Source organism: Tetrahymena thermophila, assembly GCF_000189635.1.
Source record: "Tetrahymena thermophila SB210 genomic scaffold scf_8254747, whole genome shotgun sequence".
NCBI classification, from domain to species: Eukaryota; Ciliophora; class Oligohymenophorea; order Hymenostomatida; family Tetrahymenidae; genus Tetrahymena; species Tetrahymena thermophila.
This window is the reverse complement of record NW_002476507.1, coordinates 450,763-474,191: the sequence shown is the minus strand read 5'-3', so window position 1 is coordinate 474,191 and position 23,429 is coordinate 450,763. Positions and strand designations below refer to the sequence as shown.

Genomic DNA, 23,429 nt, shown 5'->3' with positions numbered 1-23,429 from the left:
ATATAATAAATAGAACTTTTGCTATAATTTATTAAATCTACGGATTAACTAATTTTTATAATAAATTCAAAATTTTCAAATACAAAAACATGTATGCAAACATTTATAATTTTTTGCAATTTTCAAAATAAAGCTTGATATTTGAACGAGCATTTAGTAGAATGGAGTGTTAAATGTAAACTATACTAACTCTTTTATTTACATTTTTCAGTATTTTATTTCATTTTTTCTTGAAGTAAAAATTCTAAGCTTTAATCATCCCATTACTTAATACATTATTATTATTAGAAAATTAAATTTTGCTGAAATGGTTTTATTCTAGATGGTTAAAAATATTTAAAAGTATATGTAAAAAATATTTTATATTATCATTTAATTAGAAGAAAGTAATTTTATTCACAATTGATAAATATTATTATGATTGTTAAAAGAAATTTAAATTCAATTTTTATTTCTTGAAAAATATTTTGTTTAAATATAAAAATGCATGAATACATCACACCATAAATATTCTATTTTTAGTGTTATTAATATTATCATTAAAATAGAAAAAGCATTTAAATTTTTTACCTTTAAAACTACTAATACCCCGTAAAAAATTTTGTTATTTTGCTTTTTTAGTATAATAAATAAAATAATTTTGACACTTTGTCTTGGTTTTTATATTAAATAGTAGTTTTAAAGCTGTTAATCATAAATAAAAAATATTTTGTTTTTATGTTTAATTATTGATCATCCAAAATTAAATTTATAAATTAACCTCAAGTCAATGCTTAATGAGTAAATAAATATAAATTATTTATTGATTTTTTATAAAATTAGAGTGGCTTTGATTTCATCAAATTTTTGACTTAAAACACTTTTATATTTTGCGTCTAATATTGATCGAAAGAAATATTTAATTACTATGTAATTTAGCGATTAATAAGTGGTATAATTACATCAATAAAAGGAGATATAGCTAGACAAGACTAGGATAGATATATATTATAGTAATTCATAATTATGATAATGATAATAAAAGGGGGATAAGTGAAAATTTTAAGATCTTAAAAATCTAATTCATTAGTTTATTGAAATTTTTGATTTAATAATAAATGAAAGAATGAATGAATGAATGAATGAATGAATGAATGAATGAATTAGAATGTGAGATGAATATATTAGTAAGAATTAGCTTCATTAAGAAATCAGTTTAATTTTATGAGATTGATGCTAATTTTTTAATTCTATTTGAATGAAGACACTCTATTATTTTGATTATTAATTCATATATATAGCGAGATAACTTTTAGTGAGGAAAAGAGAGAGATAAATCCTATTTTGTTTTTTTAGTCAAAAGAAAATTAAGAAATAGTTAGGCGAAATTTTGATAATAATATAAAGAAAGAAAATTAAAAAAAGGTCATGTATCATAGAAAAAGTCTGAATTAAATACCTTGTTCACTTAAAGATGAAAACTACGAATAGTTAAATAAAGTAGGCTAAGGAAAATACGGGTTAATACTTTAATTTGAACATTTTAGCCATTAAAATAAAAATATTTATTAATGGAGTGCATTTTTGTCCCCAAAGTATCCACCGTTTATCAAAATATTTCGAGTTTTACCAAAAAAAATTCATATTTAATGTGATTCACAAGCTACAATTTTCTTATTTTTTCATATGAAAAATGAACTTGTGAATAAAGCCAACCATATAATAATTGCTTGTTAATTACTCATTTTCAGTAAAAAATGTTTAAAATTGTCTTTCATCAAATATATTTTATATTTTTAGTTTATTTATTTTATGTTTAAAATAATTTTCCACATTAAATTCCAAAATGCTTCATCAAATGTCTTGGCTTAAATCAAAAGATATATTTTACAATCTTTTGGTCAATAAAGATTTTATACACTCCAAATTTAATTAGGCCCTAGCATTTTCTCCATCATTAATTTGAATGTTATGGCTTATTTTATCATTTCAATGAAATATTATTAAAAGTATTATTAATAAATAGACTTGTCTATAAAGCTCGACGTAAGGTGGATTAAAAGATTGTTGCTCTAAAAAAGATAATCGAAGAAAGTCCATCTCCAAGTCAAGGAGTAAATTGTTTTGCTTTTCAAATATGTGCAAAGATAAAAACTAAACTCATTAATACGTTTGAAGAATTTTTTAAAATTTTGTTATCAGAAATCATAGAATATACTGAATGTTTTCACTTAATAATAATTCGGCTCAAAATGCATCTACCTCATTTTAATCTATTCAGATATGAAATGTGATTGATAAATAAGATATTAGATAGCAATCTATACATCCAATCAATATAAAATATTTTTAAAATGTTTAAAAACCAATTTGTGCTTGGAATTAATCGAAAAAGATTAAATGGTTATCATTAAATTTTCATATTTCTGAAATTTTTGTTGTAAAATTTGGGCAGATAACATACCGAACAACGAAAATAAAGAAAATAATACTAAAGAAAAAATTACCTATTTTTTATTTAAAGTATAGATAAAATGCTTTTTAGCTTGATCAAATTCCTCTTATTTTTTTTATTAAATTGAATTATCCATTCATTAATTGATTAGCTCATCAAGCAAAAAAAAACAAACTAATAGAGATAACTATAAAACATCAAAGCAATCAATCCATCCTTTATATTAATTCTTTTTATTCTTAAAATATAGTTTTCTATTTTAGCTTTGAGAGAGATGAATATTTTGAAGCGTCTAGATACTCATCCTAATTTAGTAAAGCTGCTAGACATCGTAATAGGTAAATAAAAACTCGATTCAAAAATGTATAAAAATTGATTTGAAGTGTTGTAAAAATATCAAATACTATTTAGAATAAAAAAATAAATATTCTAAATTTTGATTATTCATTCTCTTGAATTTGTTTAAATTCATTTCTTTTGATATCATTTGATTAATTATTGATAACGAAATCAAATTTTATTTTTATCAGAAATACCAAATCAAATTAAATTATTTATGGCTTTTCATTAATTTAAGATAAAAAATAATTTATTCACAATTGTAAAAAGTTGAAGTCTACTGGTCAAAAATATTGACACTAATTCAGCTCAATTTGATAATAATTGTCCCATTTTTATTAAGATATATTTGATATGAATTAGAAAAAAAATACACTTGAATCAAATCAAAATAAAAAATACAATTATGTACTTATTTATGTTTTAATATATATAAAAAGAAAAAGATGCCAATCTTACCACATCCACCTTTTTTGTATTCGAGTACTGTGAACATGATTTAGAAGGAATGTTTTTGAGTAAAATTCGCTTTAATCTACCATAGATTAAGAGAGTTATTCATTCTATTCTAATGGGCCTTTCTGAACTTCAAAAAAAGAATATTATTCATAGGGATATAAAGAGTAAATTTATTTAATTAAATAACACATATTTAAAAAATTGGCCATACAATATTCAAATTAGCATTTGATTTTTTTAAGTTGAAAGTTAATTTCTGTTTCTTTTTAAAATAAATAGCGGACAACATATTATATAACAAAAACAGAGAAATCAAAGTTGCAGATTTTGGTCTCTCTAAAGATTTGAATATAAAACGCGCTCCTCTTTCTAAAAAGCTTTAAAATATTTTTTACAGAGCTCCTGAGTCATTACTTGGTAGATAGTTCATTTAAAATTAGCAAAATTATTTTAAAATCTCAATAACCAATCTATTAATTTGAAAAATTTTGGTTTTAATCAATTAGTAAATTAGAAAAACGTTGTTGATATTATTGATATTATTAATTATTTCTAATTAGCAAATTTAAAAAATGGGAAGATTGATTTTGAGATGATTTTTTTAATTTATTGCTTAATTATTAAATGATTAATATCAATATATATTTACTTACTTACTAAAGGTTCTTAACATTACTCATTTAAAGTTGATATCTGGTGTGCTGGAATTATTTTCTATTAATTACTTTTCAGAAATTAAGAAAATGTTACTTATAAAGCTCTCTTCGCAGCCAACTTTGATGAGTAACTAAAGTAAGCTAAAAATTACTTTAGCTTGCTAGGAAATCCAGAAAATGAAAATATTTGGAGTTAAAACTCTAAGAATGAGTTGAAAATGAAAGATTATGATGCAGTATTGAGTTAAATTACTCCAGAAGAAAAAGCTAATTTCAAAAACAGATTTATAGAACATTTGAAAGGAATAAACCCAAAGTAATTAATAAATTAATTAATTACAAAATTGTTAGTATAAATTTTTAATCTAACTATTTTAATTATTCGTGAATAGTGTTGATGATTCTGCTCTTGATTTACTTTCTAAAATGCTCACACTAGATCCTTCACTTAGATTCTCAGCTGATGAATGTTTACAGCATGAGTTTTTTTAATAGGAACCTGAAATGGCAAGTTTTGAAGAGTAAACTATTTTCATTTCTTTCATTTTTAAATAAACTTTTGAAAAATAAATTTAGAATGCCAAGGATAGATGAAGGATAAGAATATCATTATATGACACAAATAAAAGTTTAAAATGAAAGGTATAGATAAAATGTGGAGTAATAGTAATTTTAGCAAGCTATTCCTAATCAAAATGCCATAATTCTACCAGTCAATACTTAAATTTCTCCTATTAGATAAGGTGGAGTTGCAGGATAAGTTTCAGGAAATTAGCAATTTCAAATGAGAAGAAGCAAAAACCAGGTTATGCCCAACATCAACAACAACAATCAAAGAAATAGTCAAAATTAGAGTAATTGCATTGTCTTTTGCTTAATGAAACATTATGTTTCATGAATTAAAAAACACATTTTCATCATTTTTTCATGTAGTGGTTATGAATGTCTAGGCCAATCAAAACTTCCCTTCAAATGGATAAATACCTAATGTACAAGGAGGAGTTCCATCTCTTCAAAATTAGCATTAAAATCTCAATCGCTTCAATAATTAACAGTAAAACAAAAATTAAAATATGCAATAGAAGTAATCACCTTGTTTAAGACCTCTTTCAATTAATAATTTTTTAAAATCTAAAAATAGATTTACTCAGTAGCCGCATTTGCAGAATCCCCTCAATCAATAGCTATAAAATCCCTAATCTTAAAAGCAAGTTTTTCCTTAATAAAATGGTTATAGAAAATAGCTTCCCTTGAATTAGCAACAGTAAGGTTTACACACTTAACCTTAGTAATTTTTATAAAACAACACAGATAAAGAAGTACCCTTTAAAAATTCTAACATAGTTGGAAATAATTTTAATAAAAATTAATAAAAAAGAAATAATTTAAATTAAAACATAAATAATTAAACAAATTAAGCCCAAAGCTAAAAACAAAACAATAATTAATATAATAGCATGTAATATAAAAGCAACAACAACTAAAACATGATAAACAAATAAGCTTAATCATATTAAAGCTCATCTCAAGACTAATAAAAACAAACTTCTCTTTTCCAAAACCCTTAAAAGCAAAATTAGCATTAAGGAATTATTTCTAATAATTAAGAGATGTTGATTTCTCAAAATTAATAGCAATAACATAAAAACTCTAACTATTATAAAGGTGGTAAGCCATAATTTACAAATTAGGTAAGCCATCAACCAATCTTAAACCCCCCCAATAGCAATAGTGAAGCATAAACAGTTCCTTAAGTAGGTGGATAAAATGAAAAAAATCTGCAAATAGATAATTCATTTTAAGAAGATTATTAATAAAATTGTACTAATTTTTCAGAATCCACCGAAGTTAGCAACTAAGAGAACACAATTAATTTTAAAAACTCTTAATTTTCAAATTAAAACATTTCAAACAAAAATGATTCATAATAAATTTTGTGTGGTTAAATCCCTACATAAAAAAATTCAAATTCCTTCACCAATTTACCTGCAGATTCTTAAGGAAATAGAGTTGGTGGAAATAAAAGATTTTAGGATTCGACTAGCAATATAAATTGCCATAAAAGGAAATTAAGTTTGTAGGAATCATAAGAAAATATCATTAACCAAAGCTCTTCGATTTATGGTAATTAGTACCAAGCAGAATAGTAAGTGAGTGAAGAAACTCGCAAAAAGCAAAAGTTAAATATAACTGTAAATACAAATCTTGCAAACAAAACTGAAGCTTCCCCTAATTAAACTGCATTATCACAACCGAAAAACTCATTTAATAGCTTATAAAATAATCAACTTGATAGTACTTCAGCTACTCCTACCCAATTATTACACTCTTAGCAAGTGGTCAGTCCTATTTTAAGCGCTGGACGTCCATGTAAATATTTAATTATTTTAATATCGATTTTTGTAAAATTTAATATAAACTTATTTAAAAAAATAATAATTAGATGCTGCTTCTTTTGACTTACTAAAAGGGAGCTCATATATTAAAGGACTTGAGTAGGAAAAATAACAACAGCAATTAATTTAAATAAAAAATTAATCTAACAATATCTCAAACCTATATCTCACTTCAAGTGAAAATAAAGTACCATCAGCATAATAAGGAGTAGCAGTTGTTAACACAACAGGTTTGTAAATTCTTTAGTAAATCGCTTAAGACTGTACTTAAATAAGAAGAAGTAATTTTAAACTACATTTAATACTTCGTTATAAGTTAATCATAGCTTTATAACAAACAGGTTTTAATCTTAATGCAAGTATTTAACCTATGTCTTCTATTTCTGAAAAAGAAGGAGTCATTTCAGCTAGACTTTCAAATTCTAATTCATTAACTAATGAAAAGCCAACTAACTAATAGTTAATTGTGGAATATAATGAAAATGGATTTCCATTGACTCCTGATTTCAGTAAGCAAGAAGATATTAAATTTGGCCAAGGGAGATAGCAAAATCATTCAAGTATTGAAAAACGTCAGCAATAAGAGGAATTACCAATAAATAACTAAAGAGGAAATCAAAATTAAAAAATGAGGAAGAAAGCAGGCAAGTTAATCTAAAAAAATCAAAATAAAAACAAACAATTACTAAACCAATATTCGCAGGCCTCTCCTCTTGAATAAATAAGTAATCTATCTGCAGCTCCTAATTAAATAGAATAAGTTATTTAATAGCAAAAAAATGAAGCAGCCACTTAGAGCTTATTTTAAAATTAAGGAGGAGTATAGCATTAATCAAATAATTTAAATATTTAAAACAAATATGAATAAATGAATGATTTAAGCTAATCAGTGCCATAAAAAACCGTGTTAGCAGATGAAGAGCTTGCAAATACTCCTGTTTAACAAAAATGTTCATCAACAGCTTCCTCAACAGTTACCCATTAAAACAATATGATGCAAATCGAAGAAAGTTAAGATTTAAAAGCTTCATAAAATACGCAGTAGGAAACTGCTGAACCTATTATTCGAGAAAAAACCCAAGAATTTAATTTTGCTGAAAATTACCCTTTAGATTTATAGTCTTAGGGCTATGAATTTAACAATTATTTTGGAAAATAGGCATCATTTAGCTAAAATTTTAGATATAACGGGTTTATATAAAGTCCCCCTCACTTAGATTTTTAAGCCAACTACCTTATTAGCCCCAATTTATATTTTTAGAATAATGAATAAAGTCCCTTTTTACTTCACTAAATGACATCTGCCTTTCCTTAGGCATATTAATTAAACAATTCAGGTAATTAAATTTATTGAATAATTTATAGTTCTTAAATAAATTTATTTGATTTACTCAAAAATGAATTATCTATAAAAAGGTGATAGTGCTCAAAATTGATTGAGAACTAGTTTCAAAATTGAAGAAAGAAACGTATTTCTACTTTAACCATAAACACTTATATGAAAAATTAGCTGAAATAAATTATAAAGCTTTAATTAACTAATTAATCAGGAAGTTAGGAATACTTGAAAAAAAATATTTTGATGACCTATCTTTCATTCACTATAAACTTACTTTAATTTTTATAAATTGCAACTTAATTACGTAAGTAAAAAATTAAGTAAATAACTAAATAAGTAAGTTTAGTTTAATTTACCAAGTTCATCCACTTCTTCTCATAAATACAATTCAATAAACTAATAAATATAATAAATTAACCCATCCATCCACTCTCCCTTTTATAATAAAACTCCAAACTTTTTCAATAGCTAAACTGTATAAAAACTTGAATAACTGAATAAAATAAAAAATACCTCAAATTATTTTTTCATAATATTTAATGATCATTATTATCTCAAGTAAATAACACTACCACTTGCTGTTAAAAATAACATAATAGATAAATAGAATTCAATTTGAGTAAAGAATTAGGGTGAACTACTTTTCCTTAATTAACCAACTACTTACTCTACGTTGAAATTAAATTATGCTAACTATCCTTGTAAAAAGCAAGTAAATTAAAAATCAAAAATTAGATTAACTAATTGGAAGAAAATCATCACTCTTACTTATTAGATAAAATAATTTAATTATCCTAATTTATTATTCTTTGTAAACAATAAAAATAAAAAAAACAAATAAATAAATAAACCTAATTATTATTCTAATTTATTTAAGAATGCAAGAATGCATGTGTATATTAATTTGTAGCGATTCTTAAATATGCACATACTTTCTTTAGTATAGCAAACACAAAATAAATAACTTCATTCCATTTGTTACATGACTTTTGTTACATTTATTTTGCAAAAATGAATGTTCTTTTGAAAATTTAATTGATTAATAATAAATTAAATATTTAAATTTATAATTAATTAATTAATTTATTATCTCCTATAATTGTATAAAAAAATGATTTTTTATTTTGACTTAATATTTAACAAAATAAAATATCTGACATGGCTGGCAGACTCTCACATGTTTTAATATTATAAAAATTATATTTGGAAAAAATATATTATATTGAGAATTAAATAATTTTAAGAAGTTTTTTAAATTCTTAATTAGCTTTAAATTAAGCTAAGTTTACAAATATTTTTCTAAATAAACTTTCATTGAATTTATAAAAATTTTTTATTATGTTTTCTTTTAATTAAATTTAAAAAGAAAAAAAAATTAGAGTTTTTTATTTATTCAATTAATATTATTTAAAGTTTAAAGTTACTTCTTTTTACTTACTAATTAAAAAATATAATTTTATAGATTATAAAAAATGTATTTTAATTTGTTTGCTTGATTATTTTAAAAAATGAAATAATTTATTTGTTTTTAAAAAATTATTTATCTATTTTTCTTAAAGAAAAGTTAAGGTTTAAAGGAATTAATTAGAAACCATTAGAAGTTTCTGCATGAAAAGCAAAAAATTTTCTTTTTAATGGAATTTTTTAATGAAAAAATATCCGTAGATTAAATCTTAAGAAACTGGAAAGATCTTTTAATATCCTAATTTTTCAATAAAGGGGAAATATAAAAAGTGATAAAATTAAATAATTTATTTGTAAAAATATTAAATAGATAAAAACAATTATTAAATACTTCTTTTAAAATTTTCAAAAAATCATTCTAAAATGGATTATAAGAAATTAGCAATCATTGGTGGTTCATTAGTAGGTGCTGGAGCTCTCTTCTACTATCTCTACAATAGCAAAGTTTAAGTAAAGAAAGCAGCTGGTAAGACTCTTCCTAGAGAAATTATTATTAGTACTTTGAAGTAACTTAAGAAAGAACTCTTCACTGTTTGCGTTCAAATGTCTTTAATGGCTAATGAAATGAAGAGATACTCACAAGGAAGACTTGACTACGACATTAAAGACTTTATTTTCTCATATTGTATAAAACTTTATTATTTCAAACTTATCTTATCCAATTCTGAATTAAAAATTATTATAAATCTTTGGCAATTAGGATTTTAATATTTTTAACTCCTTATTATGTATGCTCTCAAAATAGTTATTAAAGTATGTTTAAAATAAAATAAATAGCTTCTATCAGCCAAGAAATTTAGGCTTCCATCAAGAAGGCTTATGATAAGAATGGAGTCACTGAAGTTGATTTCTAATATAACTGTGAAGTAACTTTTGCTACTGATGAGTAAATAAATAAAAATTTGAATTAGATAAATTCGATAATAATTTCGTATACTTAATTATAAAAAGTGAAATCTAAACCATGATGAAATCAATCAAGTCCATGGTTGATAATGCAGCTGAAGGCAAGTAAATGGATATCTAAGCTGAAATTCCTGAATTTTTAACTTAAGAAAAACTTTTGGAAATTATCGAAAAGATTATGATTGAAACTACTAAATCTATGTAATAATTGTTCAAAAAGATTAAAGACTAATATGGAGAATTGAACTTAAATGATCCTAGAATTTAAAGATCATTACAAACTTTAAAGACCGATGAAATTAAGTAATCATTTGATTAATTATTAACTTACTTATTACAACTTATAACGTCACTTATATAAATTAAAAAAACATAAATAAATTCTTAATGGTCCAAAAACTCAATTATAAAATTATTTATTATTGTATTAATAGGGATAGCATTTTTAATTAATATAATTTGGAAGACTTTGAAGATCCTGCTTCTAAGATTATCTAATGTGCTACTTAAAAGTATGCTATGGAACATCCCGAATTTTAAGAAAAGATGATGTAACTTGAATTAAAGCAACGTAAGTCTATGGAAGTCATTATGTAAAACCCTGAAAAGGAAGGAGCCGTTGAAGATATATTCAATGAACCTGCCTAATCTATGGGAATGGGTATGGGTATGGGAGGTGGTTTCCCTGGATTCCATTCAAGCGTAATATTTTTATTTTTGTTTTATTTTTTCGAATAATTTAAACTGTTCTCAAAATAATTTTAATTTATTCTAAAATATAGAAAAGAAAGAACCAATCTAAAGAAGAAAAGAAGGAAGAAGCTCCTGCCGTTAAAGAAACTGCTACATAAGAAGAAAATAAGCCTTAAGAAAATGAAGATAGTAAAGTTGAAGAAAAGCAAGAAAACTAACAAGCTGAATAAGAAAAGGTCGAAGAATAAGTTGTTGAATAAGAAAATAAGGAAGAAAATATCGTTGAATAATAAAAGGATGAAGAACATAATATTGAACAAGAAAAGAAGGAAGAACAACATGTTTAAGAAGAAGTCATTTAACATTAGGAAGAAGTTAGACAATAGGTCGATATTTAAGAATCAGTTGAAGTTGTTAATGAAAAGAGTAATGAAGAAGAATAATAATAACAATAATAAGCTCCTGAACATTAAGAATGAAGAAGTTAAAATAATAGCAATTAACGCTTTCTATATAAAACTTAAATTGCATAAGAAAGTGATTGAATTAAATTAAAATAAAATAAATTTTTCTTTCTTTTTTGCACAAAAAATCTTAAAATTTAGAATATTAATCAATGATTTGAGCTGCATAAAAATAAAAATTTAATAATCTAATTGTATCTTATTGATAATTTTATAGTAATTTATTTTTATATGCTTGCTGGTTTAAAATATAATTTTTCATTGATAACTAATTCATTTAATCTAAAACTTTTTTGATATTTACTAAATTTGGTTATTTTGTTTAAAAAAGTTATTATAGAAATTATTTATCTACTAAGTAAGGCCTAATATGATATTTTTTGTTTGTAAATATTTTTTACATAAAGGAATATCATCAATCATTAAAGTTAATTTGAATCTATTTTTTTTGTTATTTGGAAAAATTCCTACAAATAACTTAATTTTATATTAAAAAAATTGCTAAAAGAAATTGCTTTAAAATGATAAAAAGTAACCCAAACTTTCTGAATTAATTTATAACTAAAGTATATGTTGATAATAAAAAAATTTAATAGCAAATAAAAATATATATGTATCTTTACTGTCTAAATACTTATTGTATTCAAATTATGATAATTTCTTTTATTTAACATAATATATTATAGAACAATCAATTTCAGGCGTAACTTAAACTATTGATTTGGAGCTTTCTTTTGAGATAGCTTCTAAGATATTAATTTTCTCTGAGCATTTAAATTGGAATTAGAAGAATAAATCCATTGACCCATCTTGAATCTCTTTTCAAATTTAAATAAACATTCAACCAGATAAATACCAAAAATAAGAAAATTGATATCGAATAGCAAATAAATACTATCTCTGTAAAATAAAGCTACTAATCCATTTCATCAAATAATGAAGATTATTCATATTCTTTCCACATTAAATTAACCAATTATATATAATTTTATAGGCTTGTTAAATCTTTTAAGAATGTATCATTAATCTGCATAATCGACTCAGTTTATGCTAATTATTAAAAAAATTAAAATGATATTTTAAATAATCAAAAATTACCTTTTTAAAATCCTTATTATTAGTAAACAGTTTTGACGTGCTCATACCCATTTAAAAAAAGATTCTCAGAATATATAAAGAAATTCTAAAAGCTCTTAGAAAGTAGACTATCTTACAAATTATAGCATGGATCGTTTGAAGGAAGCTTTAAATAAAATAGTAAAAATGTTTGTTGATAATTATTATGAATTGTATATCAAATTAAAATTATACATTCAACATTTAACAAACAGGTTCTGTCATTAGGTTATTTACGAATTGAATATATGTTTGATCAATTTATCCATATAGTTAATAGTTATCCATCAATAACTAAGTAATATTTCCTTTCATCTAATCTTAAAGATTATTTGAATCTATTTCAATTTAAGACGGATTTTCTTCATCTTGGAAATCAGATAAATATTATTTGTAGCCAATTACTCTGTTTTAGAATTAGTAGTAAACCTATTTGGTAATAAATGTTTTAATTGTCATATTTTTTTAAAATTATAACTTACTTGCTATTAGTTTATTTGAGCTCTTATGTAGTCTTCGGTTTTAGTTATAAAGAAAATCATTTTAATATCTTTTAAAATGGCAAAGGATGTGAAAAAAACATATACTACAAGCATTTGAAAGAAGAAACTCAATCTATCTATTTTAACTCCTAATTATTTTTAAATATTCATCAATCAAAAAGCAAAATTAATATTTATGTATATAAATAAAATATTAATTGTTACCTTTATACTTACGAGAACGAGATATTGACTTATTATCATTTTCTTTTCTTTGTCTAAATTAAAGAATTTATTCTCCCTCTAAAAAACTCTCAACATCTCTTGATAATTATCTAATGCTTATAAAGGTAGAGAAAAAGTACGTAATATTTTTGTAATGAGTATAGTAATTTTCAACATCACGTATTGATATTTTCGTAAACAGTACTAAACTATCATGAATTTTAATTCTTGATTTTAGGATGATAGGATAAATAGCCAAAACACATCCTGCTATCAGAGTAAATGTAAATGTCCATAAACTGACAAAAGTACTGAATAGCTATTTCATACTTTTGTCAATTAAATTCATTGCTTCTGAAAAGTTAAATTCGTTCTATTTATCATCCAGATTAAAATTTGAGAAAATAAAATACAAAAAATCATCTTTAGAAATTGCTTTTTTATCAAACTTATTTCTAGTATAGTAAATTGTGCTATTAACTGCATTCATGAATAGTCTTATATATTTTTAAAAGTCAATATTTATCTAGATCGGGTTTTAATCTATCAGCATTATAGCATCCATTTGCTCAAACAGATAAAATCTTACATCCTTTTTCAAAATTAAAAAAAATAAATACCCATTCATTTATTCAAAGTTGATAGGTGAAATTTTATTTGATAAAATGAAATATTTTATTCTCTAAAAACTTATTAAAAAATAGCTATTTTTTTAGAAATTTTACCTTTCCTTAAATTTCTTATCCACCAGCTTGACTTAAGTCATTAACAGAAAAGTTAATAAAGTTAAGAGAAGCATTAAAAATTAACTGTTGTTGATTTGTCCACCAACTTTAATCATATAAAGCATTATCAAGATATTTATTTTAAACAAAATATAGATCCCTATAGTAATAATAAAATTAGGTAGTGTTCTCACTGTAAGCAGCTATGTTATCAAGAATATTCACCTGATTTTTAATATCTGTATAGCTACTCTATGTAGTTATTAACTGTGTCAACGATAAAGCAAAAACTAAAATACACATTATAATAACACAGTAATTTGCTATAATAAGTACAAGAGGCAATTTCATATTTTACAATGAAACTCTAAGCAATCTTAAAGCATTTTAAGTATTAATTGAGCTGTTTGTTGAATTAACACTTTAAGCAACTGCTTTTTCTTCATCTTATACATCTTTATTTTATATAAAGTTTTGAGATTTCCCTAAAAAAAATAAAAATAAGAACTTATACCTCTTTTTTCAAGATTATCAATTAAATTTCTCTCTTCTTTATCAGAATGATTCGATTTCTCACTTTTAAGCAAAATTTTAAGTTCCTCTGCATTTACATCTTCTTCTGAACTTGAATCTGATTTTTCAACTTTTTTTTATTCAGTGACTAAGCCATTGCCTTAGTTTGATGGACTACCATCTTTTTCTTTGTCAAAGCTTTTAAGTTATCTAAATATAAAATTTTAAATCAAAATCAAATTTGTTAATTCATTTACTTTATTAATTGTCCATTTTTCATTTTACTCCTTAATTTGTTGAATCCATTGCTTTAAGAACCTTACTTTTAAAACAATCCCATTTTGCTAAGCTTTCTTCCATTTGTATTTCTATCTTGTTAGGTTACTACTTTAGATCCAGATCTTTATCTTTTATAATCCCCCTAACTAATCACATTTTTTATTTCTTTTGTATCCTTATAATTAGGACTCTTATCTCCTTCTGAAGATTTTATTTTGCTTCTCTATTTTTCAAATCCTTAGTATTTGAAATTATTTTCTTAAACTTAGACTTAATTTTAATCTTCTTATTTATTTTCATCATCTTAATCTATTAAATTTATATTAATTTCATTTTCTGTCATCGTAATGGCAGCATTAGTATTATTATATTCTGAGTGTTATGCCTAAATTATTTAATTAAATGTTAATAATTATTTAATTAGTTAGTTAATACTTCACCAAAGTCAAACATCAAACCACTTTCTCTTCTTTTAGTTTTTCCTTAGTTCTGATAAAAATGACTTCCTTTTTTCTTACCTTTATATAAGATACTTGTAATATTAATTAAAATAATTAAATAACTAAATAACCAACCTATTATTCTTTTATTTATGAGTATTTGCCTAAATTTAGAAGCAACAGGAAGATGCAAATCTTCATCATATTCTGGATAAAAATTTTCTACAACATTTTTTTTAATAAACATGTTCTTTTTGGTTTTTCTATCAGGAGCAGGAGCAGGAGTTATTGGTTTTTATACCTATTTATCTTATTCTTTTGAAATAACTGAACCTTAATTTGAAAAATCTTCAACTTTTGAAGTTTGATGGCTGAAGATATGTTAATTAGATTTAGGTGAAGACTCTGACTACGAATTTGAAGGCTATTTTCTGTAATTAATTTGTTTTCGTTTTTCTTCCTTTTTTAAACCCTATATTTAAATCATTTAACTTAATCTTGCCTACCTTATAACTGTCTAAACGTAGTTATTTTATGTCGATGGCCTAAGTAACCCAATAATTGCCTTTTTTACTTCAACATCTATTCTTTCTTCATTATTTTCTATAAAAATTTATTTTCTTAAATTTTAAATTTTCGAGATAAAAATAAATTTACGGTTTTGCTATCCAGACTAACCTGGTGAGGGTTTTTATTATTTATGTTGTGGAGTTTGTAATTTTTAGCTATTTTAAGGAGTTGAAACTTTTGAATCTGGCTTGATATCAGCAGGTTACAAGCTGCCAAGATTAGTAAATTAAGCTGAACCAGATCTTTAAAACAAACTTAAGACATTTTTGAGTCTTTTCTTGTATTGCTATTTTCTTTTTTCTTAAACTCCATCATCAACTTTTTCTTTAATTTCTAAAGCAATTTGTTCTTCTTCATTCTAAGTAAAATAGTAAGTATTAAATTAGAAAATAAAAAATTTTTTGTTTATTAATTTAAAACCTGAGCTTTAAACTTCTTTTTTTTTTAATCATCAATCATTTTGTTCATTTCGGTAATAACTCCCTTTAGATCATCTTATCTTTTTTTCATTTTCTGCATGTATTCATAATCTGGTTTTTTTACTTCATAATGCATTATCTTCAATGCTTTCACACTTTGCATATTATGTCCATTATAAAAAGTAAAAGTTTGAATAGTTGCTCTCATTTTGATTATAGATTACAATTTTTTCCAGTTAATTTTCCTCAGTCCATATTAAATATAATTAAAATAAATACTTTTGAATTCGAATAAAATTTTTGGATCCATTTTAGACTTTTATCTTAGAATATCTTCTTCCAAATTGAAAAATGTTGAAAAAAGCTCATCTTTTTTTTCTTAATGATCTTGCAAAACATCAGTAAAGTTCTAAGGAATAAATACTATGAATTTAATTTCTTTTACAGAAGATTAAATATCGGATCCTAAAACTGCCATTTTTTTATTGTTTTGAATTGGTCTCTGAGTTTAGTAGGTTTCTTCCAAATCCTATTTTTAAATGTTATTTTAATTTGTTTTAAAATTAATTATAAATTTTTAAATTACAACAAAATAGTCTCTGTATACAGACATTAACTTTGGAGCGATTAACTAAATGTTTAGCTTAAATTTTGAAAATTCCTTTGGAGTTATGTTTAAAATATTAGCAAATTTTTTTCCAAAACCACTTATTTCTCCATCAGAATCTGTTAATATATAATCCATACTATTTAGTTTATGGATGAGACTCATGATTTCAATATCTTTTTAAAGTGGGATAATTTTTGCAAAAATATTCGCACTAAAAAGATATCCCTGCTAATCTAATGCCCATGTATGCATAATATTATTGATTGTAGTTTCTTAACCAGTATTATAAAAGTGTTTTAGAATTTGATCATGAAAAGATGAAAAAACTGATGGCATAAAATCATTTATGCTTCTTCCTTTTAAACTAAATGAATTCACTCCTAAAATTTAATCTACATTGTGAGAGCACCAAGTGATTTAACTCATCGTTTCAAACCTACTAGATAAACTTATCACACAAATATTATCATCATAAATATTGTATTTCTTAATTAAAAAATCTAGATCCTAATTGACTGAATTTCCTACTTCTAGCTAAGACCTCATATGGATCGACTTCTAAACTTAAAGTGAAAGTAGCTCATCAAATACAATTTAATTAGAATAAATTTCCATCAAAACTTTCAATTCAACTAAATAAAATATATTGTAAAAGAAAATTTTCAGTATTTAGTAAAATTCATTTTAAATTTACTTGATGTGTTGTTCAGAAGAGTTAAATCTTAAAACATATCCTAAGTTTATTTGATCTCTTAAAAATTTTTATTACAAACTTGCAAAAGTTTAGAAAGGTCTGGAACTTGATCGATCAAAGTTTCCCAGAGATCTGAAAAATGCTATGAAACATCTCTTATCGATTCCCTAATTTTCTTCAACCCTTTATCAAACTCTTTTACATTTTCTATCTATAATGACTCGCTTACAGGATTTTTAATGTTCTATTGATCCGAAAAATTATATTCAATTTATAATCAATTTCAAGAGTATCTAAAACAATTTACCTTATAGTATATGTATTTAAAAATTTTTTGCTAAAGACAATATAGAATGAAGTCAATGCTAGCACCTAAATTGTCTCCATACATTTTTCTAAACTAATGTGACTGAGTATAAAGAGGAGTGTATAAGCATAAGAATTCAAACTGATAAAATAGATTATCTAGATTAGCTATTTTAGATGTTTTAAACTTCTTTAAGCCTATTTTTAAGTATTTTATTTTGTTAATCATAAAAAATTTACTTTAAAATTTACCATCTTTGATCATTTTATTGACAAAGTGTTTTACAAAAACATCATCTTTATGAAATTATATTTTTGAATCACCATAACTTAAATTTTTTGGATCATAAAGATAATTTCTTCTCTAACAGGGACACATAGGATCAACACATTTGTCGTGGTGAATTTTAAGTAAAGAAGCAAGTAAAAGCTCAGATTTCTTAATGTGCAAATTCTAAGATAAGGTATGATATACCCTAACTTTCATATCAAGGAAAATATCAGTATCTATAGCTATTAATTCTGATATCATAACATTCTATTTTTTATATAATGTATGATAATAAAATTAATATCATTTTTTGTTTTTTTCTTAAAATATTAATTTTATTTTTTATTTTAAAGAAAATTAAGAACTAACTAAAATTCCTATAATCAGCTTTAGATTTATCAAATATATACAAATAAATTTAATTACATTTGCTGTGTAGGATACTCTATTGAGCTGAAGCTTTACAAAAAAGACTGCACCTAATCCAACAAGTAAAAGTGCATTTTACTAAAATAACGAGATGTTAGAAGCTTCTACAAAAAAACTTGATGCATTAACCCAAAAAAAAGTAGTGACCATTATGCAATTAGTTTTAGAAACAGATTTTAAATGATAAGGGTAAGTGCTTAGGGTATCTAACATTATGAAAAAAGAGATTACGATCATGACTAGCATCTATTCAAGAAGTTATGTGTGATCCGATAGATTAAGTATCAAGTAGGTCAGTAGAGATATCAATTTAAAAACGATTGAGGTCATATTTAAATCTGAGGGATTTCTAGAGAGGCTATCTTAACTCTTAAACGTAAAGTTAAAAAACATAAAGTTATATAATATCTCTAGCCCTATCATTAGACAAAAAGCTATGACAGAAAAAATAATCAAAATGATGTGTGTTGCTTTATATTTTTAAAAATGTAAATATGTCATACAAAGATTTCTTACTATTATGAAGAGTTATTTGAATTATATATAAATAAATAAACTTTGCTTACTTGAAAAGCATGTTACGTTAAGCTAGCAGAAAAAATTTGCAAGAATTAAACCCATTAAAGGCATAAAAACAATTTTATCAAAGGCATCATAAATTAACCCTAAACTACTCTTAAATTATCTAATATAAACTTCCTCTTAATTAGGACATTTATATACGTAATACATACCCCAAATTATGAACACAGAAACAGTCAATCCTAATATAAGCATTGCATAGTTAAAGAATAAGTTTTGCTAATTAATAATTTAAGGAAAAAGCAAAGTGTATCCTATTAATGGCAGAATTAGTCCAAAAAGAGAGTTCTTTTTTATGTAATAAAATATTAAATTGTTATGTGGAAAAAGTACAGAATATAAAATAAAATATAGATTTTAAATTTATTTAAATTGAATTGCAGAAATGTTTTTATAAAAGTCAATTTTTACATTTAGGTATACGTTATAGCTATTGCAAGTAAGAGAAATAACTTAAAGATATGAAAAAATAATCATAAAAATGGCTAATGGTGGTGAGATTTATTTGCAATCTAATATTTCTGAAAAAGTATAAAAAATTTTTTGCTTGAATTCATCAAAAGCACTGAGTTTCTCATCACTCTAATCTTCATCGTCAATTAATCTTCTCTTTCTTCTCATTTAAAATATTTATCAATATCTTCCGCTTATCTTTTATATGTTAAAATCTACTTTTTAAAATTTTATTTTGTTTATAGTTCTACTCTTTTTAAGAATTATTTAATCAACGAATCTAGTGATATTTATTATTATCATTATCATTAGTTATTGATTTTGAAATTTACAAAAATTAGAAATTCAAATGTAAAATTAATAGTAAAAGCACTTCTAACATTATATGGATTATAAATAGAATCATAAATAAAAATAGAGTTTTTAAATCTCTTTATATAAAATACTAATTTTTTACTACAACAAAATTCCCTAAACCAAATAAAAATTTATTTTACATTTTTCAGATTAATTAAATTAATATTAAATATTTTAAATTAAAAAGAAATAATCTTAAAAACATACTTTTTACTATTTTTTTTTTTATTTATATTCATCAAAAATAATTTCATTTTAGGGATTTGTGAAAATATTTTCAAATTTTAACTCCTTAAATTTAATAATAATAAATAAATAATTAACTAATATATTGATAATTTGTTTTAAAATTTTGTAGTTAAAATTTTTATAATTTAAAAAATAAGATTTTTAAGAATACTTAGAATAATTAAAAACTTAAAATCTGTATCAAATCTTTCTCAAAAAATGACATCTTAAAAAAAGAAGACTTAAAATGATAGCTCCTAATATGTAGAGTAGGAAAGCCATTTAAACGATAAAAATAACAACTACTATGAAAAGTTGATTATGGATAAATAATCAAAAGGCTACCAAATTTTAAGAGAATATGTTTATTACTATGGGTATAATTTCTGCGAGCTTTGTCGCTTAGTTGATGCTTAAGATAGATAATTAATTACTAAATCAGAATTCAGATCCATTTTAAACACAAATAAAATAGACTTTTATTTAACAGCAGAACAAATAGAAGAAATCTTAACTGATCTATAGACTAAATTTGATGGTACAGATCATTATATTCCCTATTATGAATGCTATTAATTAATGAAATCTTATCCTCCAAAAACAAAGTAAAAAAATAAGAAATAATACTCAAAAATATATAATTTACTCTTTACTATAGGTTTGCTGTTGCTTTAATGTTAGGAACAAAAAGGAAAAATCCAGAAGATCATTAATATGATTCATGGGAAAAAGAAATTGACAAATAGAGGAGAAATTTTTGGGATAGGAGAGAACCTGGAGAAGACTGGGATTTTAAATACGATGATCTGACTAGGTTAGAAATTTCAATAATGTAATCAAAAAGAGATGAGCATGGTAACATAGTATAAGAAGAAGAAAACGATGAAGAAGAATACTAAAATAATAAATCTTAATACAGATAAGCGACAGAAAACGAGCAGTATGAAAAGAGTGTCAAGAATCTTTATATGATGAATAATGAAACTATTTTAAAGAATTTTGATATTAAAATAGCCTAGTAAATAGCTAAAATACTAAAACCTTCCAACATAGTCCAATTTACCGATGAATAGATAGAAAAAGTTTTCAGACATAATTTTGGATAAGACTCAAAAAGGATTGGACAAATATACAAAATTAAACATTATTTTGAAGATGACTTTTCTAAGTAATATAATAATTGAAATAAATATGAGAATTCAACACTTATTTATCTATATTTAAACTAATTAATAAAAAAAGAGTTATCTAAGAACACTTTAAGGAATTAAAATTAACTGAAGATGAGATATCTCTCCTTCACTATAGAATTTGGGAAGACAATAACTTTGCATAATTTACATTTGAAACTTTATCAAGATGGGTTATCAAAAATAGAAATTAAAAGCTAAGAGAGCTTAGAACTTTAGGTTTAAGTGAATAAGATTAAAGAAGAATTCTTAATAAATAGGAGGCTCAATCACCAAAATTATTTAAATAGCTTGTGAAGTATGCATACAGCTTTGGATTAAATTTCTTAATGACTTCCTTAAGCCCAATAATAGAAAGAGATAATTATATTTTATTAAATAATATTACTTTGTACTTTAAAAGCTTAGGCATTTAATTTGTTCCTCAAGATATCAATGATTTAAAATTCTACCTAGCAAATCATGGTTGCATTCATTTGCAGGATAAAAGCGAATAAGGATTTTTGAATACAAGCTTATTGCTAGATACTAAAAAATTGGTTGATCTTATTACTAGAGAAGCCCAAAAAATTGCTATGAATAGTATAGATTTTAAAGCTGTAGGTAACAAATCAAAAGAATAAGCAAGAAGGTCTATATAATCGAAAATTGTATAAGGTATTGTAAATAAACTAAGCCTTAAACTTAAAATATATACAGATGAGAATGATTTAATAGAAGAAATTAAACTAAGGTATATTTATTTACTTTTTGATAAATTCTATATTATCAAGCTCCTTTATTTTTTTTTAGATTATATCAATTCTAATTCTTATTTATAAACAAGAAAAGTAGTTGCTGATTATTTTTCGGAAATTGACTAGTCTGATTTAGATATTGTTTTTAGCAAATTACAAAATATTACTCAACCTTCTAAATATTAGAGCTAGAGAAAGATATATTTACCTGAGCTTATTGATTATTTACTTGGAGGACCTCTTTTTGATGATGTGCTATTCTAAAAAATTAATGATTTTGAAAAAAATTAAAAGATTAGGGATTTAGGAATATCCAATCAATAAAATATTTAATCAAATAATAAAGAAGGTGAAAAATCAAAATTATTTAAGCATTTAGTTCTTGATAATGAGAATTTCTAGGATACTCAAATGAATACTTAGGAAACAAACAAAAGTATGCATACAGGACAAGTTTCATTTAAAATAAATTAAGATTAATAAAATTAAAATACACAAGATAGCCAATAGCACCTTGCATAATCAGAACCCATCGAAGTTCCTAAAAAATTTTTAGTTGTCACTAAAGAATCAATTTAAAAGTAGATAATAGAGTAAAAAAAATAATAGAAAGTTAAAAAAGTTTCGGAACAAAGTAAGTAAGGTAATAATGCCGTAGATAATCAAGTCATCAGTTAAAACGACAAAAATTAGCCTGATTTATAAAATCAAATTGAATATGAAGATATCCCTTGGATACCTGATTATAGAAAAATAGCTTTAGATTAGCTTGGAGTAAAAGAAAAGCCTAAACCTGGCATAGATTACATTAAAGGAGGTTTTATTTATGAAGAGAATGATGATGCATTTGTAGCTAAGCCATTAGACGATCGTTAAGTTGTAAATAAATTATATGAAAGCTTAAAAAGGAAAATACTAGTTGGTTAAAGAGCTACCCTAAAAGATTTTGATGCAGTAGATTATGTACTTATTTAGTTTAGAAATAAGCTGTAAGCTATGGATGAGCATTCAAAAGGTGCAATAACTCTCTAATAATTCTATAGCTTTATTAAATTAAACTTTCCAGAATTTAGTCCTTAAGAGTGCTATTAATTAAGGTCAATGGCAGAAGCTTATTCAACATAAAACCAATATTAAAATGACTCTGAAAGACTCGTAAGCTACACTTATTTCTGTATGAACTTGCATAAATTTATTTGCTAAAATATTCTATTTAATGATAGTTATTAACAACCAAATAAATGGTGATATTTTTAATTAATTAAAATATTTTAAAAAAGGGGAAGTAAATAACATTTGTATACATTTTTAAATCAATTTTATATTTCAGTTTTTTTTAGAATAAATACATTTTTGTGTTTGAATAATTATAAATAAATAAATTCATCAATTAGTAAATTTTAAGAGTATTTTGAACTACTTTCAATAAATAAACAAAAAAGTACACAATAAAATGAAAGTATTTAAAATAGATTTTTTAAAAATATTTATTAACATTATAATTTTTTAAAATAAATAATTTGAATCTCTTAAGTTGAAAGATATTGTTTTATTTTTTAATTTTAAGAATATTTATCATTTCATTCCATAATTTTTTAAGATTGATAAAAATATTTTGCTTGCTAAATATCTATTTAAAAAGAATTTTAATTT

The 23,429-nt window shown here is 23.5% G+C and overlaps 6 protein-coding genes across 6 annotated transcripts; 5 read left to right on the top strand and 1 right to left on the bottom strand. All coding sequences in view use genetic code 6, as the record gives it.

Annotated features, from left to right (window-relative positions):
* Nucleotides 1-1,453: 1,453 nt before the first annotated feature.
* TTHERM_000144929 (hypothetical protein) lies at nt 1,454-2,277 on the top strand (the record flags this gene model as incomplete). Its single annotated transcript, XM_012796346.1, has 2 exons — nt 1,454-1,499; nt 2,006-2,277. The coding sequence occupies 2 exons, from the start codon at nt 1,454-1,456 to the stop codon at nt 2,275-2,277; spliced, it is 318 nt and encodes a 105-aa protein (XP_012651800.1).
* A 902-nt stretch (nt 2,278-3,179) lies between these two features.
* TTHERM_00144910 (kinase domain protein) lies at nt 3,180-7,720 on the top strand (the record flags this gene model as incomplete). The annotated part of the gene is made up of 10 exons (XM_001011131.3): nt 3,180-3,396; nt 3,512-3,649; nt 3,895-4,204; nt 4,281-4,409; nt 4,465-4,742; nt 4,822-4,972; nt 5,030-6,258; nt 6,332-6,565; nt 6,626-7,621; nt 7,701-7,720. The coding sequence occupies 10 exons, from the start codon at nt 3,180-3,182 to the stop codon at nt 7,718-7,720; spliced, it is 3,702 nt and encodes a 1,233-aa protein (XP_001011131.3).
* Nucleotides 7,721-7,782: 62 nt separating this feature from the next.
* Nucleotides 7,783-8,112, top strand: TTHERM_000144909 (hypothetical protein; the record flags this gene model as incomplete). Its single annotated transcript, XM_012796345.1, has 1 exon — nt 7,783-8,112. The coding sequence occupies one exon, from the start codon at nt 7,783-7,785 to the stop codon at nt 8,110-8,112; it is 330 nt and encodes a 109-aa protein (XP_012651799.1).
* Nucleotides 8,113-9,381: 1,269 nt separating this feature from the next.
* TTHERM_00144900 (transmembrane protein, putative) lies at nt 9,382-11,165 on the top strand (the record flags this gene model as incomplete). Its single annotated transcript, XM_001011130.4, has 5 exons — nt 9,382-9,712; nt 9,865-9,973; nt 10,039-10,296; nt 10,428-10,695; nt 10,776-11,165. Exons 1-5 carry the CDS (start codon nt 9,451-9,453, stop codon nt 11,163-11,165), a joined length of 1,287 nt encoding a protein of 428 aa, XP_001011130.3. The 5' UTR covers nt 9,382-9,450.
* Nucleotides 11,166-11,847: 682 nt separating this feature from the next.
* TTHERM_00144890 (transmembrane protein, putative) lies at nt 11,848-19,432 on the bottom strand (the record flags this gene model as incomplete). Its single annotated transcript, XM_001011129.3, has 19 exons — nt 11,848-12,200; nt 12,249-12,393; nt 12,462-12,695; nt 12,749-12,897; nt 12,974-13,565; nt 13,699-14,153; nt 14,213-14,421; nt 14,469-14,875; nt 14,926-15,008; nt 15,066-15,533; nt 15,588-15,858; nt 15,921-16,448; nt 16,506-17,161; nt 17,224-17,467; nt 17,531-17,727; nt 17,782-18,067; nt 18,227-18,699; nt 18,796-19,099; nt 19,223-19,432. The coding sequence occupies 19 exons, from the start codon at nt 19,430-19,432 to the stop codon at nt 11,848-11,850; spliced, it is 6,264 nt and encodes a 2,087-aa protein (XP_001011129.3).
* A 636-nt stretch (nt 19,433-20,068) lies between these two features.
* Nucleotides 20,069-23,024, top strand: TTHERM_00144880 (hypothetical protein; the record flags this gene model as incomplete). Its single annotated transcript, XM_001011128.2, has 4 exons — nt 20,069-20,454; nt 20,508-21,017; nt 21,092-21,772; nt 21,866-23,024. The coding sequence occupies 4 exons, from the start codon at nt 20,069-20,071 to the stop codon at nt 23,022-23,024; spliced, it is 2,736 nt and encodes a 911-aa protein (XP_001011128.2).
* Nucleotides 23,025-23,429: the final 405 nt, after the last annotated feature.